Source organism: Cetorhinus maximus, chromosome 1, assembly GCF_964194155.1.
Source record: "Cetorhinus maximus chromosome 1, sCetMax3.hap1.1, whole genome shotgun sequence".
In the NCBI taxonomy this organism is placed as follows: Eukaryota; Metazoa; Chordata; class Chondrichthyes; order Lamniformes; family Cetorhinidae; genus Cetorhinus; species Cetorhinus maximus.
Genome location: NC_135879.1, coordinates 1,855,305 through 1,868,728, shown reverse-complemented (window position 1 = coordinate 1,868,728; position 13,424 = coordinate 1,855,305). Strand labels below are relative to the sequence as shown.

At 44.0% G+C, this 13,424-nt stretch overlaps 1 protein-coding gene across 1 annotated transcript in view; it reads left to right on the top strand.

Annotated features, from left to right (window-relative positions):
• Positions 1-1,461: 1,461 nt before the first annotated feature.
• LOC144694426 (B-cell scaffold protein with ankyrin repeats-like) overlaps positions 1,462-13,424 on the top strand; it is a 209,898-nt gene continuing 197,935 nt past the window's right edge. Inside the window, exons 1-2 of the mRNA XM_078564861.1 lie at positions 1,462-1,612; positions 4,449-4,850. Coding sequence (XP_078420987.1) covers positions 1,600-1,612; positions 4,449-4,850 — 415 coding nt within the window. The 5' untranslated portion in view covers positions 1,462-1,599. The remainder of the gene's footprint in view (positions 1,613-4,448; positions 4,851-13,424) is intronic.

Sequence of the window (13,424 nt, the reverse complement as noted above, 5' to 3'; positions counted from 1 at the left end):
GACCCTGGGGGTGGGAAGGTGCAGGTTGGGGAAGTGAATGTGATTGGGGGTGGGATTTTCGGGAAGGAAAGGAAGGTGCATGTTCACGCGGACATCCCCAAAAGAAAAGGATTGTGGCTGGTAGGTGACAGTGGGGAGGTGGAAGGTGATGCCAGGGGGGTCGACAATGATGGAGGAAAGGAAATGGGCAACTAGGGGGAGGGGAAAGGTGGAGTGAGCTGAAGAAAAATGTTAGACACATCATGCTTGCTAAATTGAGAGTGAAATAAGAGTCGTGGTGGGTGAGAACAGGTGCTTCATGCGAGTGTCCAGGTTCAGAAACAGTTACGGAGAGGGATCAGATCCAGGAGCCAATCATGCCAGAGTCTTAGGATGCTGGTGAGGGCTGGTCAATGGAATCGGAGCAAAGAGAAGAAATGGAAAGTTAACCACGAGACAGCTGAGGATGATCATGGGATCTGATGGAGGTGTGTAGAGACCTCAGGTATGAGTGGTGTGTATCACAGAGTCTGGTGTGCCAGCAGAGGAGCAAGAGACAGCGTGGGTCAAACTGGAGCAGCAAGAATTGTGATGGCCAACCAGGGTGATGGGGAGATCCAGGGGATCAGTGCAGATAAGGAACAGCTGTAGGAGGGTAAGGAGTACACAAGACTGGAACATCAGCAAGAGTCTGCAGAGACACTCTCAGTCCACCAAGTAATGATGGAAGACTTCTGAAGAACTGGTGGGACAGAAGTGACTGTAGGGAGCAAGAAGATAATGGGAGATCATGTATCAATCTGTCAGCAGGATGGAAACCAAGAGGAATGGATTGGACCTGACTCTGGAAAGGGAGAGGAATTCCCAGGAGGAGCTGAAGCAGCAGAACCAGGCCAGGAAGTGGAATTCCGGTTGCAAACAGCTTGGATAATCCTGGAGATGATTTCACAAACAAGACTTGGGAAAGTCAAACAGCCTCTTGTGTTCCTCTGTAAAGTTTTTGTAACTAAGGTGGTGCTGAATGGAAATGAAAGGAACAATCTATCTTTTCGGGGGTTTTTCTCCTGGATGTTTCTCCCAGCAGCGTTTGGAAATGAACCGCTGGAGAGTCCAGTAAAAACTGTCCAGCAAGGAATAGGAGGAGGAAATTTTCCCCCATCGGTTATCCCCGCCGAAATAAATGCAATTTCTGGAAGTTTGGAAACGCCAGTTTTCAAAAGCCTCAGTAGGTTTAACATTCGGAGCAGAGCCTCAGTCAGCTGCCTAAACTCTGGCAAGGCCCAGGCAGTTTGTGCTTAGCTCCGGGACACCTGTCAATTAAATGCAACCAAAAAAAAAACCAACCCCAATATTTCAACTTTCTGTTTTGCTTTTGCGCAGGAAGCAACAGGTCGTCCCAGAGACTAAAAATATACCCGAACAGCCGCTAGTTTACAATGTATCGAGCTGCCTCAGAGAATGATGCTATTGGCCCATAGTTACAGATCAGGAAGTGGCTGTACACAAATCCTTTCACATTAACTGGAGGGACAATGTTCTCTTCTCTGTAGAGTGTTGGGTCATCGCCAGCTAGCAGGCTGGCCGCCAGAGATCCGCTAGAATTTACCCTGCGCCGTTACCATGAAGCGCTCAGGTAGGAGCGGGTTTACTGGTCGTGTTCATTCTGCTCTTAGTGTTCATGGGTCTCTGTCTATCTAGCGAATGCGATTGTCGGGCTGGGTCTCACAGCCGATCGATACCGTTTGAAATGAAGACTAATTGTGTAATTGTGTAAAATGAAACTCGGTTAATTGTGGAGGTGTAAAGGGTTTATCACACTGACCGCGGACAGAGGGAGTGAATGCAATAAATTGTGCATTTTCCGGCCGTGTGAATCCCGAATGTTTCGCTGAGATTCCCAAATCTGATTGGGATGATAAATTCTGATGGTTTTTTTTTAAATGACTTTGAAATTCTGTCGCTGCTCGCACCTTTGGTCAAGAGATGGTCTTCCCAGACCGAGAATCTCCTAATACCGACCGGCACAGGTCAGAAACATTCATATCTGAACTCACCTGCTTCATTTAAGACAAGTTCAACCTGAGCTAACAACAGCGCACAACAGAAGGTCAAATGGGCAGAAATTATTCAACCAGTTTGGGCTGGGATGAAGTTGGGCGAAAGGAGGCTGATGTGAGGCAGAGGCTCCAGCATCGACCCGCTGGGCTGAATGGCCTGTTTCGGTGCAGTGACATTGAGATCGCCTCCAAGGCTCTGGATTTCCACGATGATACCAAGAAAGTTTTCAACAAATAAAAACGATCTTTGAGGAAAGTGTCTGCCCGTATTGTGAGAGTGTCGATTCTGTATTTAATCAATCACCAGAGGCTGTTCGATAACGTTGGCGATTTCGGAAGTTTCTGATGTATTTGGTTAATGGCGTTTCTCTATTTTAGATGCCTTCTAGTTTCAAAGAGAATTTCTCTTTCAACTGGTTACCTCTAACCTCAAGCTAGGTTTCACATATCTGTCAATATCAATATGAACAATTTCACAGGTGAAGCTATTTCTAAATAATCATCCAACATTAGCCAACAGGAGATTTGATAGAGGTATTCAAAATCATGATGGAGGTGTCAGCTGTGGCACAGTTCATAGCACCCTCGCCTTTGAATCAGAGGGTTGTGGGTTCATGTCCCACTCCCGGAAACCAAGAACTGTGATTGTACTCAAAAGAGTTGCAATCTGTGACTGTTGATAACTCGAAAGAGTTTCAAAATCATGATGGGTCTGGACAGAGTAGATAGGGAGAAACTGTTCCGATTGGCAGACGGATGGAGAACCAGAGGGCACATATTTAAGATAATTGGCAAAAGAAGCAATGGAGACATGGGGAAAGACTGGTTCTCACAGGGAGTGGTTGGGATTTGGAATGTACTGCCTGGAGGCAGATTTCAATTGAAGCATTCAAAAGGGAATTGGATCATTATCTGAAAAAGAAAAATTTGCAAGGCTACAGGCAGAAGGCAGGGGAGTGACATGAGATGAATTGCTCCTTCAAAGGGCCAGCACAGACACGATAGGCTGAACGGCCAGCTTCTGTGCTGTAACTATTCCATTATTCTAACAGGCTGACCATAACCACCGCACCCTGGAGTTCCCTTATTACCCAGCTCTGAGAGATTATATGCTTTAATTGTTTTATCACTAATGCTTTGGATGAATTATTTCTCAAAATAGCATTTAGCATCCATCTCTGGGTACATTGGCTAAACTTAAACTCAATTAACAAAGAAACACTCTCCTCAGTGTTACATAATATAATTTCAATTCTGCTAAGAAGTTGAAGTTATTCTACTAATAAAAGCCAACAGTTTTTCCATTGTAGAACCTCAATGCCAAATGTCAGTAACTATGCAGCAATCATTGAGAATAAGTATCAGTTGGTTCAATTGGTAGTACTGTTATCTCTGAATCAGGAGAGTGTGGTTGTGCTATGAAGTGAGCATTGTGAGGAGCTGCCTTTCTAATTAGATTTTAAATTGAGATTGTGTGATGTTTGTAAAAGGTCCTGCAGCAGCGTCTGCAGAAGCACAAAGAACCAACATCTATCCCCCACCTGAAAATGTAGACATCTCAGTTTAAAGGGATGGTACCTGTGACGATGCAGCACTCCCTCTATGCTGCAGATATGCTGGCCTAGAATTTGATTAAGTCTTGGAAACTTTTTAAATATAGAAATCAGTGCCCTAGACATGCTAGAGGATCCTGAGTAAAATGGATAAAGCTTGTGTTGGTCCCTGTTCTATCAGGTGTTGAGTGATCTAAGCAGTAGTCTTTAAAAGAACTACCTGATGCTCCCAGGAAGAAGGAGCTTTTTATGTTTATTAAGTTCATGACCTTCCTTGCCCTATAAAACTCCTCCAGCATTCAACCAGGATATTTTCACTGCTTCCCCAGCTAACACGGCAGCCAATCTGAGGAAAGCAAGTTCCACAAATAGCAATGAGATAAAGACTGCATAAACTGTTTTTTTTTAGTGATATTGATTGAATGATAGATAAATATTTGCCAGGGCATTGGGAGAAACTCCCCCAATTGACCTTGGAATAGTGACCATGAGATCATTTACATCCAACTGGCCAGAGCCTTGGTTTGAAGTCTCATCCAAAAGATGGCACCTCCCACAGTGCAGCATTCCCTCAGCGCTCGCCCCGCCACGGTGCGGCGCTCGTCCTCCCACAACGCAAGGCTCTCCCCTTACTGCGCTGGAATGTGAGTTCAGGCTTTGTTCTCATGTCTCTGGAGTGGGACTCAAATCCATGATCTTCTGACTAATTCGGAAAACCCAGCCAACTGAACTATAGGTGACACACACCGGAGTACCATCTTTACAGTCAGTAATAAACTGACAAGTACGAAACTGTAGTCTGTTTGCATCAGAGTATAATTTGATAATATTATTATCTGTGTTTACTTTTCTGTTAAAGAAACCTTGAGCACAGACCTAGTGATCCTGTACACAGAGGACGCAGAAGAGTGGAGCACGTATTTGAAACAGATTTTCTTAGAAACATTAAATCCACAGAGTATCTGCAGCTATAAAGTCGGATGTCTCAATGATCTGAGGATTGCTACTCCTAACCTGGCTACCTACAGATGTAAGTTGCTGGTACTGACCCATGGTTTCCTAACTGCACTGACTACCCCAAAGAGAATCCAGCTCGGCAAGATTTTGCAACCTCCTGGTGAAGTGGTGGTGCTGCTCTGCGGAGTGCCAAATTCAGATGAACTCTACAAGCTGGTGCCTGCAGAGCAAGGGGTCTGGGAGCTTTCGAGTGATCAGGACGCTCAGGAATATCTGTCTGTTGTCAGCAGCATCGTTAATTCAGGTGAAGTTATGACATTTTTGAATTTGGAATTGTTAAATTTTTATATTTAGTGACACATTCCTGATGGTTACACCAGCTGCGAGTATTGTCATTTATCCTTATTTTAGAACTTCAAAGAAAACTAGCAAGTGTTAAAAAAGGATAATATAGATTGATAATTGTGGAAGGATTGGAGCATGATTTAAGCCTGAAGGAAGGCTCTGAAAGAATATCCAGGCTTTGTACCATATTTCTTTAAGCACAAACTTTCAGAAACCAGAGGCCACAAGGGCAGTTAGGGATGGGCAATAAATGCTGGCCTAGCCAGCAACACCCACACCCCATGAATGAAAACAAACAACACGAGGAAAGATGTTTTAACTCAGTGAGTTGTGATCCATGGGGGTCAGTTAGCTTAGTTCTCTAGATGGTTGATGCCAACAGTGCGGGTTCAATCCCTGTGCCTGCTGTTGGGGAAGGAAACAGTTAAAGGAGTTCAATTGCTAATTATTAGTTAACAACATAAGTACCCTTTTGGTTATATAAAAGGGATAATAGGTGAAGCAAAAGTTTTGTCTGTGGAGAGTTTTATGATCAGTAATAAAACTCTATCTTAAGGAGTTTGTCTTCATTTCCAGACAACCATTGGAGCTTAACACCAGCTGTGGCGGCTTGCCTTGCCCCACGCTTGCAGAGTGGTGCCCCTCAAGCTATATAACCAATTGTGTCTCTCTAATGGAGAGAGATGCCTATGATCCTTTGAGGACTATGGCTAAGTACCTACTTACATACTGTTGTGATCTCGAACACGCTGCCTGAAAGAGTGGTAGAAGCAAATTCAGTAGTAACTTTCTGAAGAGAATTGGATAAATGTTTGAAGGGAAGAAGTTTACATGAGTATGGGGTAATTGGATTAATTGGGTAACTTTCAAAAAGCTGGCACAGGCTAATGAGCCGAATGGCACCCTTCTGTGTTCTACAATTTTGTCATTCTCACACTCAGTACTGTTGTAGAAATAGTGTAAAACAATAGAAGTTTACAGTTCAGAAGGAGACCATTTTGCCCATCACAGCTGTACCAGCTCTTTGCAGAAGTGTTTGGAAACTAATTCCACTGTCCTGCTCTTTCTCCTGAACCTTCCTCCATTTCAAATAATCGTCCATCTATCCCTTAAAAGGTGCAAAACTCTACACCTCAACTACTCCCTGTGATGAACAATTTCAATGCTCTTAACAATTCTCTACATCAAGTCATCTCCTCCCCCACCCCCTCCCAAACTCAGTCCTTATTCCCTCAGTGACTGCTTTAGATAGTGACCACCCTCCCCCCAACTCCTCCCCACCCTCCCCCCAACTCCTCCCCACCCTCCCCCCATCCCCTCCCCACCCTCCCCCCATCCCCCCCACAAAGTTATGGCATCACAGCTCATTCCCATAAACAGATCTTGTTTCCTTATGGCCAAGAGCGAACCATTACTGCTCAACGTCTAGTTCAATAGTAGCATGACAAGGAATTAAAACAAAAAATGCTTGAAATGCAGTGAAGGGTTGAACTGTTGGGTGGGATTTTCTGGCCCTGACACCGGTGGCCATTTTTGCAGGCAGGATGAGAAAATTTGGAGAGCTGTTAAAAGTCAGTGGTTCACCAAATGTTCCTGTTCCTGTCCCGTCCATGACGATGCCCATCGGTGTCAGTGCCAGAAAATCCTGGCTGTTAACTCTGCTTCTCTCCACAGATGCTTTCTGACCTGGTATTTCCAGCTTTTTCTGTTTTTATTTCAGATTTCCAGCATCCCCAGTATTTCAGTTCTGTATTAGTGTGACTAGGACATGTTGATATCAGCCCTTTTGTTGTGTGTACTGGAGACTGTTGACCTGACATGTGCCTCCTGTGTTTTTAGATGAACTTAAAAGCCTCGTTTTGAGATAAACCAACTTGTTGTTTTGTTTTGGCCTATGGAATGTATGAATGAGCGGGATAGAGTTTGGCAATGAGATATTTCCTGTTGCCTTTCATACCATAATAAAAATTTTAAAAATGTGCACCTTTGTCACTATTTTGAGGCAGAACTTGCAGAACTTACAAGTTAAACTGACCCTGACTTCAGGTTACACATAGGATTTGCTCCACATTGCATGTATCTTTACTGGGTGTGTCTCACTGTTGAGAGGGGGAGAGAGAGATCGCTCCTGTACCTCTTCTGAGAGTGGAAGAGAAACCAAGCCAGTTCTCAGACCCTCCTCTCCTGTCCGTCAAGGAGTGGCCCTCCCAAATTCTGATCAAATTTCTCACCTTGAAGGAAAAGCCAGTTCCTGAGTTCCAGTGTGGAAAGCTGACCGTACCTGTCTGTCTCTCTGCTTTAGAATAGCCACCTATCAAAGACAATGGGGAATAAATAGTACACAGGAGTAATGTACTTCTTCAGATTGCGGGTGTATGGAGGAGGGAACGGCAAAACGATCTATCCTGCACAAACCTTCCCACTCCAATATTTGTTTTTTAACAGTATGAACCCTAATTTACTATGAGCATTGACAGAGCAGTATAAATTTCTTTAACAGGGTCACTTGTCACACTTTTATGGTAGAAGCAAAGTTACTGAAAATCATTTTTTCAGCAAAGTCACCTGAAATCCAAGGTCAAGCACCAAAAGTTTCATTAATGTGCAGCACCATGATAAACTGGGTCAAAAGCAGGCCCAAAAAAAATCATCATTTGCTTCACAGCCTTAATTCCAACAGAGCTACTCACCTTGATAATGTTTCTCTCTGATTATCAAAGTTCTGCCTCTAGAAAATAAGGGAGTAAATCTGATGTGGGGAAGGGGGGTGGGGGGGGGGTGGTGGGGGGCATCTACTAATTGTCCCTCATGACTTTAGCAGAAGAGGAAATTAGAAACTGGAAGAGACCATTCAGCCCCTCATGCCAGTTCCTTCATTCAGCAAGATCATGACTGATCTGTATCTTAACTCCAGCTACCTGATCAATTTTTTTATTTATCTTGAATGCCTCGATTAGATTGCCCTTAAACTTCTAACAACATAAGAAATAGGAGCAGGAGTAGACCATTCGGCCCCTCAAATTTGCTCTGTCATTCAGTACAATCATGGCTGATCTTCTACCTCAACCCCACTTTTCCGCTCACTCCCCATATCCTTTGATTCCCGGAGAGACTATAAATCTGTCTCATCCAGCCTTAAATATATTCAACGATGGAGCATCCACAACCCTCTGGGGTAGAGAATTCCAAAGATTTACAACCCTTTGAGTGAAGTAATTTCTCCTTATCTCAGTCCTAAATGATCGACCCCTTATCCTCAGACTGGGCCCCCGTGTTTTAAATTTCCCACTCGGGGGAAACAATCTCTCAGCGTCCCCCCTGTCAGACCCCTTCAGAATCTTGTATGTTTCAATGAGTTCGCCTCTCATTCTTCTAAACTCCAGAGAATATAAACCCAATTTACTCAGCGTCTCATCATAGGACAACCCCCTCATCCCAGGGACCAGTTTAGTGGACCTTCGCTGTACCGCCTCAAAGGCAAGTGCATCCTTCCTTATGTACGGAGACCAAAACTGCACACGGTATTCCAGATGTGGTCTCACCAAAACCCTGTAAACTGTTGCAAGACTTATTTATTCTTGTACTCCAGTCCCCTTGCAATAAAGGCCAACATGCCCACTCAAGGACATTCTATACTCAAGGAAATATAAGTCTAGTCTGGGGCACCTTATCTCATTGTTTAATTCTTTCAGTTGCACAGGAGACAGGAAAATCCTGGAAAAACAGACTAAGCGTCGTTTGTGAAAATTTTTCAGGATTCTGTATCCTTCTGTAGTTGTAACAGATGACTGTAACAGCTCCTGTTGAATTTCATCTCCTATAGGTCTGGATTATAATTTCCAGGTGTGTCTCTACATTGCTGCCATGCTGCTTGAGATCAGAGATACAAACATCTTACCTGTTGAGATTGCGTCAAAGATCCTGTGACTACAGTGAGAATCTTAACTTCCAATATTGGGATTAATAGTGAATCAGAAGGTGTTGTGGCATTTCAACCATAACAATAACATATCCGGTCACTAATTGGTGGAAACCATTTAACTTGTGGTTTCTCAATATCATGATTGAGAAATTAGTCAATTTTCTGAATTTGTGCTGTTCTTTTTATGAGCTTTGGCTGCTCCTCCTGAAGTAAACAGAGAACTTAAATTTCTAAAGCACTTCCCATGATTTCAGGATGTCCCAAAACTCTTTACAGCTAATTAAATAATTTCAAAATATAGTTATCGTTTTAAGAAAGATAGCAGCCAATTTGTACACAGCAAAGTCTCACAAACTCCAATGAAATAAATAATTAAGTAATCTGTTTTAGTGATTTGGATTGAAGGATCGATATTGGACAAAACTCCCCTACTCTTTGTAATTCTGCTGTGGAACTTTAAATCCACCTGAGAGGGTAAAAGGGGCCTCAGAAGAACATCTCATCCAAAACACAGCACCTTTGGACAGCGCGGCGCTCCCTCAGTACTGACCCTCATACAGCGCGGCGCTCCCTCAGTACTGACCCTCCGACAGCGCGGCGCTCCCTCAGTACTGACCCTCCGACAGCGCGGCGCTCCCTCAGTACTGACCCTCCGACAGCGCGGCGCTCCCTCAGTACTGACCCTCCGACAGCGCGGCGCTCCCTCAGTACTGACCCTCCGACAGCGCGGCGCTCCCTCAGTACTGACCCTCCGACAGCGCGGCGCTCCCTCAGTACTGAACTGGTATGGATTTGTGTGCTCAAGGGCGGAATTTTACACATGAGCTCAAGAGGAGGAGCCAGGACTCCAAAACAAGGCGATTCCGAGTTCTCGCAGGTACCAGGGTGGACAGAAAAGGGGAAGAGGGAAACCAGGACTGGGACATGTCTTGAGGTGGTCTTCAATAGGCAGAAGGTTCCAAATAGGAGGCAGTGGCTCAGACACTTGGTGGCAGCCTTCCTCACTGTGGGAAAAGCAGCAGCAGTGGTGGGAAGAGGCCCTTATGTGGCCACTTCAGGACCTCAAATCACACAGGGCAGGTAGGGGCAGGGTTCAGGAAGGTAACAGGCATGGTGCTGCTGCCCTGGTACCCAATATTATGCCCAGCGCCTGCCTTCCATCCTGTCCCTGGGAAAAGCATAAAATTCCAACCCAGGTTTCTGGTTTAGGGCTTGAACCCATAAGCACCTGATTCTGACCCGAGAGTGCTACCTAACCCCCACCTCCTCCCCCCCACCCCCTGAGGGCGCTACCCCCTGAGTCACAGCTGGCCAGTCAGACTGCCTTACTGATAAGTAACAGAAAACAAGGACATACTCTCTGTCTCAGTTCCCTCATCACCCAGCTCTGTTTGGGGAATTGAAACAGGAAGAGCCTTTGTTGCTGATGTGCTGTTGTTAAGAAACATGCTAATGAATTTTTGAATAATATTTGCATTGTCAGTAAGGCACGATGCTAAAACTCTCACTCTTTACCAAATCATTGATGTTTATTTTCTGACCCAACAAATGCTAAGATTAGTAACTTGTGTGGAATACAAGGAAACTGTCCCAGTATTATTATCAAATAAATTACACAAATGAGGTACTAGAGAGAGAATAATGTTCCCCTTGTGTGATAACAAGGCAGGAACTTGATTAGGTTGGACTGATACTCACCTAAAGCTTGACAGCTTAACAGCGTGATTTGAATAAAGAAATTCAAGTCCTGTGTCAATCGCTCTTATTTTACAATCTATATATTGTACAAATTTTACAGGGGAGTTTACTCAGTGTTCAAAGCGACTGTGCTGAAGCTAGCTCTCAGAATGGAGACTGGGAGCTCTCTTGTATGTTTTACTGTTTACACTGGAGGATTAATAATGCTGCTACCGTTGCAATAAGTTTCTAGAAGGTTCCTTTACATTGATTCTAAGGAACAGGAGGAGGACATTTAGCCCCTTGAGACTGTCCTTAATACCCCTTGCCCAACAAAAATTTATCAATCTCAGGTTTAAAATTTCCAATTGACCCCCAGACTCAACAGCTTTTTCGGGGAGAGTGTTCCAGATTTCCCACCTCTTTGTGTGAAGAAGTGCTTCCTGACATCACCCCTGACTGGCCTGGCTTGAATTTTAAGATTCTACCCCCTTGTTCTGGGCTCCCCCGACCCAGAGGAAATAGTTTCTCTCTATCGACCCTATTCACTCCTTAAACACCTTGATTGGATCACCCCTTAATCATCGATACTCAAGGGAATACAAGCCAATCTATGCAACTGGTGCTCATAATTAACCCTTATAGCCCCAGTATCATTGTGGGGAATCTGTGCTGCACCCCCTCCAAGACCAGTGTTTCCTCCCTGAGGTGCAGGGCCCAGAACTGAACCCAGTTACTCCAGATGGGGTCTGACCCAAGTTTTATCAACTGTAGCATAACTTATAACCCTTGGTAATGAATGCCTATATCACCTATAACACATGTTCTGTACTCTCTTATCCTGTTTGTAAGGAAAGAAACTGCCATTTGATTCACCGACGCTTAACGTTTTTACAGAGCGGTAACCAATCCAACGAGTTGAGATAATACATAAACTCAGTCAGAGAGAAAGAGCTTGCATTTATTTAATGCCCATTATATTCTCAGTATACACCAAACACTTCTCAGCCAACGAATTAGTTTTGAAGTGCAGTCACTGTTGCTTTGTACGCAAACCCAGTGATCCATTTGTGCACAGCAAGATTCCATAGTCAGCACGTGAATGAATGGCGCGTTTGTGTGATGTTAATTGAAGAATTCTGCTCCCTGTCCTTCTTTAAACAGTATCAGAAAGGAGCCATTTAAATCTGGGGATTAGATAAAAGCATTGTTCTCACTTCCTTGTGGCTGTTATTATTTGTAAGAACAAAACCTGTGCGACTCCAGAACTGATGTAAAACTTTTACTGGACATGAGCATGGGGATGAGGGAGGCAACAGTAATACTGTCCCCATTTTGATGCTAGTGGACAGGTACAAATATCATTGAAAAGTCTAATGGAATATTGTCCTCTATCTCAACACAGCTGACGTACAAAGGGGTGCAAATGATATTATGTATAAAGCTCTGGTTCGACCCCATTTAGAGTCTCACCATTCAAACCTGGAACTCCCTCCCTAACAGCACTGTGGGTGTACCTACCCGTCATGGACTGCAGTGTTTCAAGAAGGCAGCTCACCACCACCTTCTCAAGGGCAACTAGGGATGGACAATAAATGCCGGCCTAGCCAGCGATGCCCACACCCCTTGAATGAATAAATTAAAAGAAGATCTGTGCACTGCATTTGAGAGTAGGATAGACTGGCCTTGGAGGAGGATATATACCAGGATTAAAAGGGTTAAATAATGAGGACAGATTGCATAGACAGGGCTTGTTTTCTCTTGAGTGTAGAAGATTAAGGGGTGACCTCACTGATGGTATTTAAGATGATTAAAGGATTCGATAGGGTTGGTAGAGAGAAACAGTTTCCTCAGGGACAGGGGTGGGTTGGTGCGGGGGGAGTGTAGAACAAGGTGGTAGAACCTTAAAATTAGATCCAGGCTGTCCAGGGGTGATGTCAGTAAGCACTTCCTCACACACAGGGTAATGGAAATCTGGAAAACTCTCCCCAAAAACCTGTTCCGGGTTAATCGAAAATCTCAAACCCAGATTAATAGATTTTTGTTGAGTATGGATATTAAGGGCTAAGGGACCAAGGAGGGTAGATGGATATTAGATACCAGGATCACCCATGGTCTAATAGAATGGTAGAACAGGCAGGAGGTGCTGAATGACCTCCCCATGTTCCTGTGTTCCTTTGTTGGATTTGAAAGTAGGGCACCTTTTCAGCATGGAGGAGGTGTGTTCGCCAATCTGCAAAAACTGCCCACACAGTTAGTCAACTTCACCAAAACAAAAACAGAAACAGAAATACCTGGAAAAACTCAGCAGGTCTGGCAGCATCGGCGGAGAAGAGTACAGTTGACGTTTCAAGTCCTCATGACCCTTCAACAGAACTAAGTAAAATTAGGAAAGGGGTGAAATATTTTGTTTTTAGTCAACTTCACTGCTTGACATTAACAGATATGCTAACCTGCAGCTGTAACCCCTGTGTAATAAACTCTTTATTTAAAAAGTCTTCAGGTAAATAGGTCATCTAAGAGATATCAGACTGCTTAAATGTCAATGGCGACAGAGTTTATTTATCAATGGACTCTAGGTTGCCAAACCTTGCTGTTAAATATTAATGTTAATGCAAAGACTCATTAATTTATGGAAGAGAATTTACTGAAAAATGAAACCCAGAGTTAAAGGAAATTAAAATAATGATCTGAATGCTATGTAAACAAGGTCCTTCTTCAGACTAGAAATCTACCCAGAGTGGTTAGAGTATGGAACTCGCAGGGAGTGGTTGAGATGTTGAGATGAGTAGTTTAGATGCATTTAAAGGGAAACTGGATAAATACATGAGGCAGAAAGGAATTAAAGGGTATGCCGAAGAGCCTCTCCCTCTTCCTGTGAAGAGGAAGTGCATGTGGAGTTTAATCACCTGAATAGACCAGTGGGGTCATGTG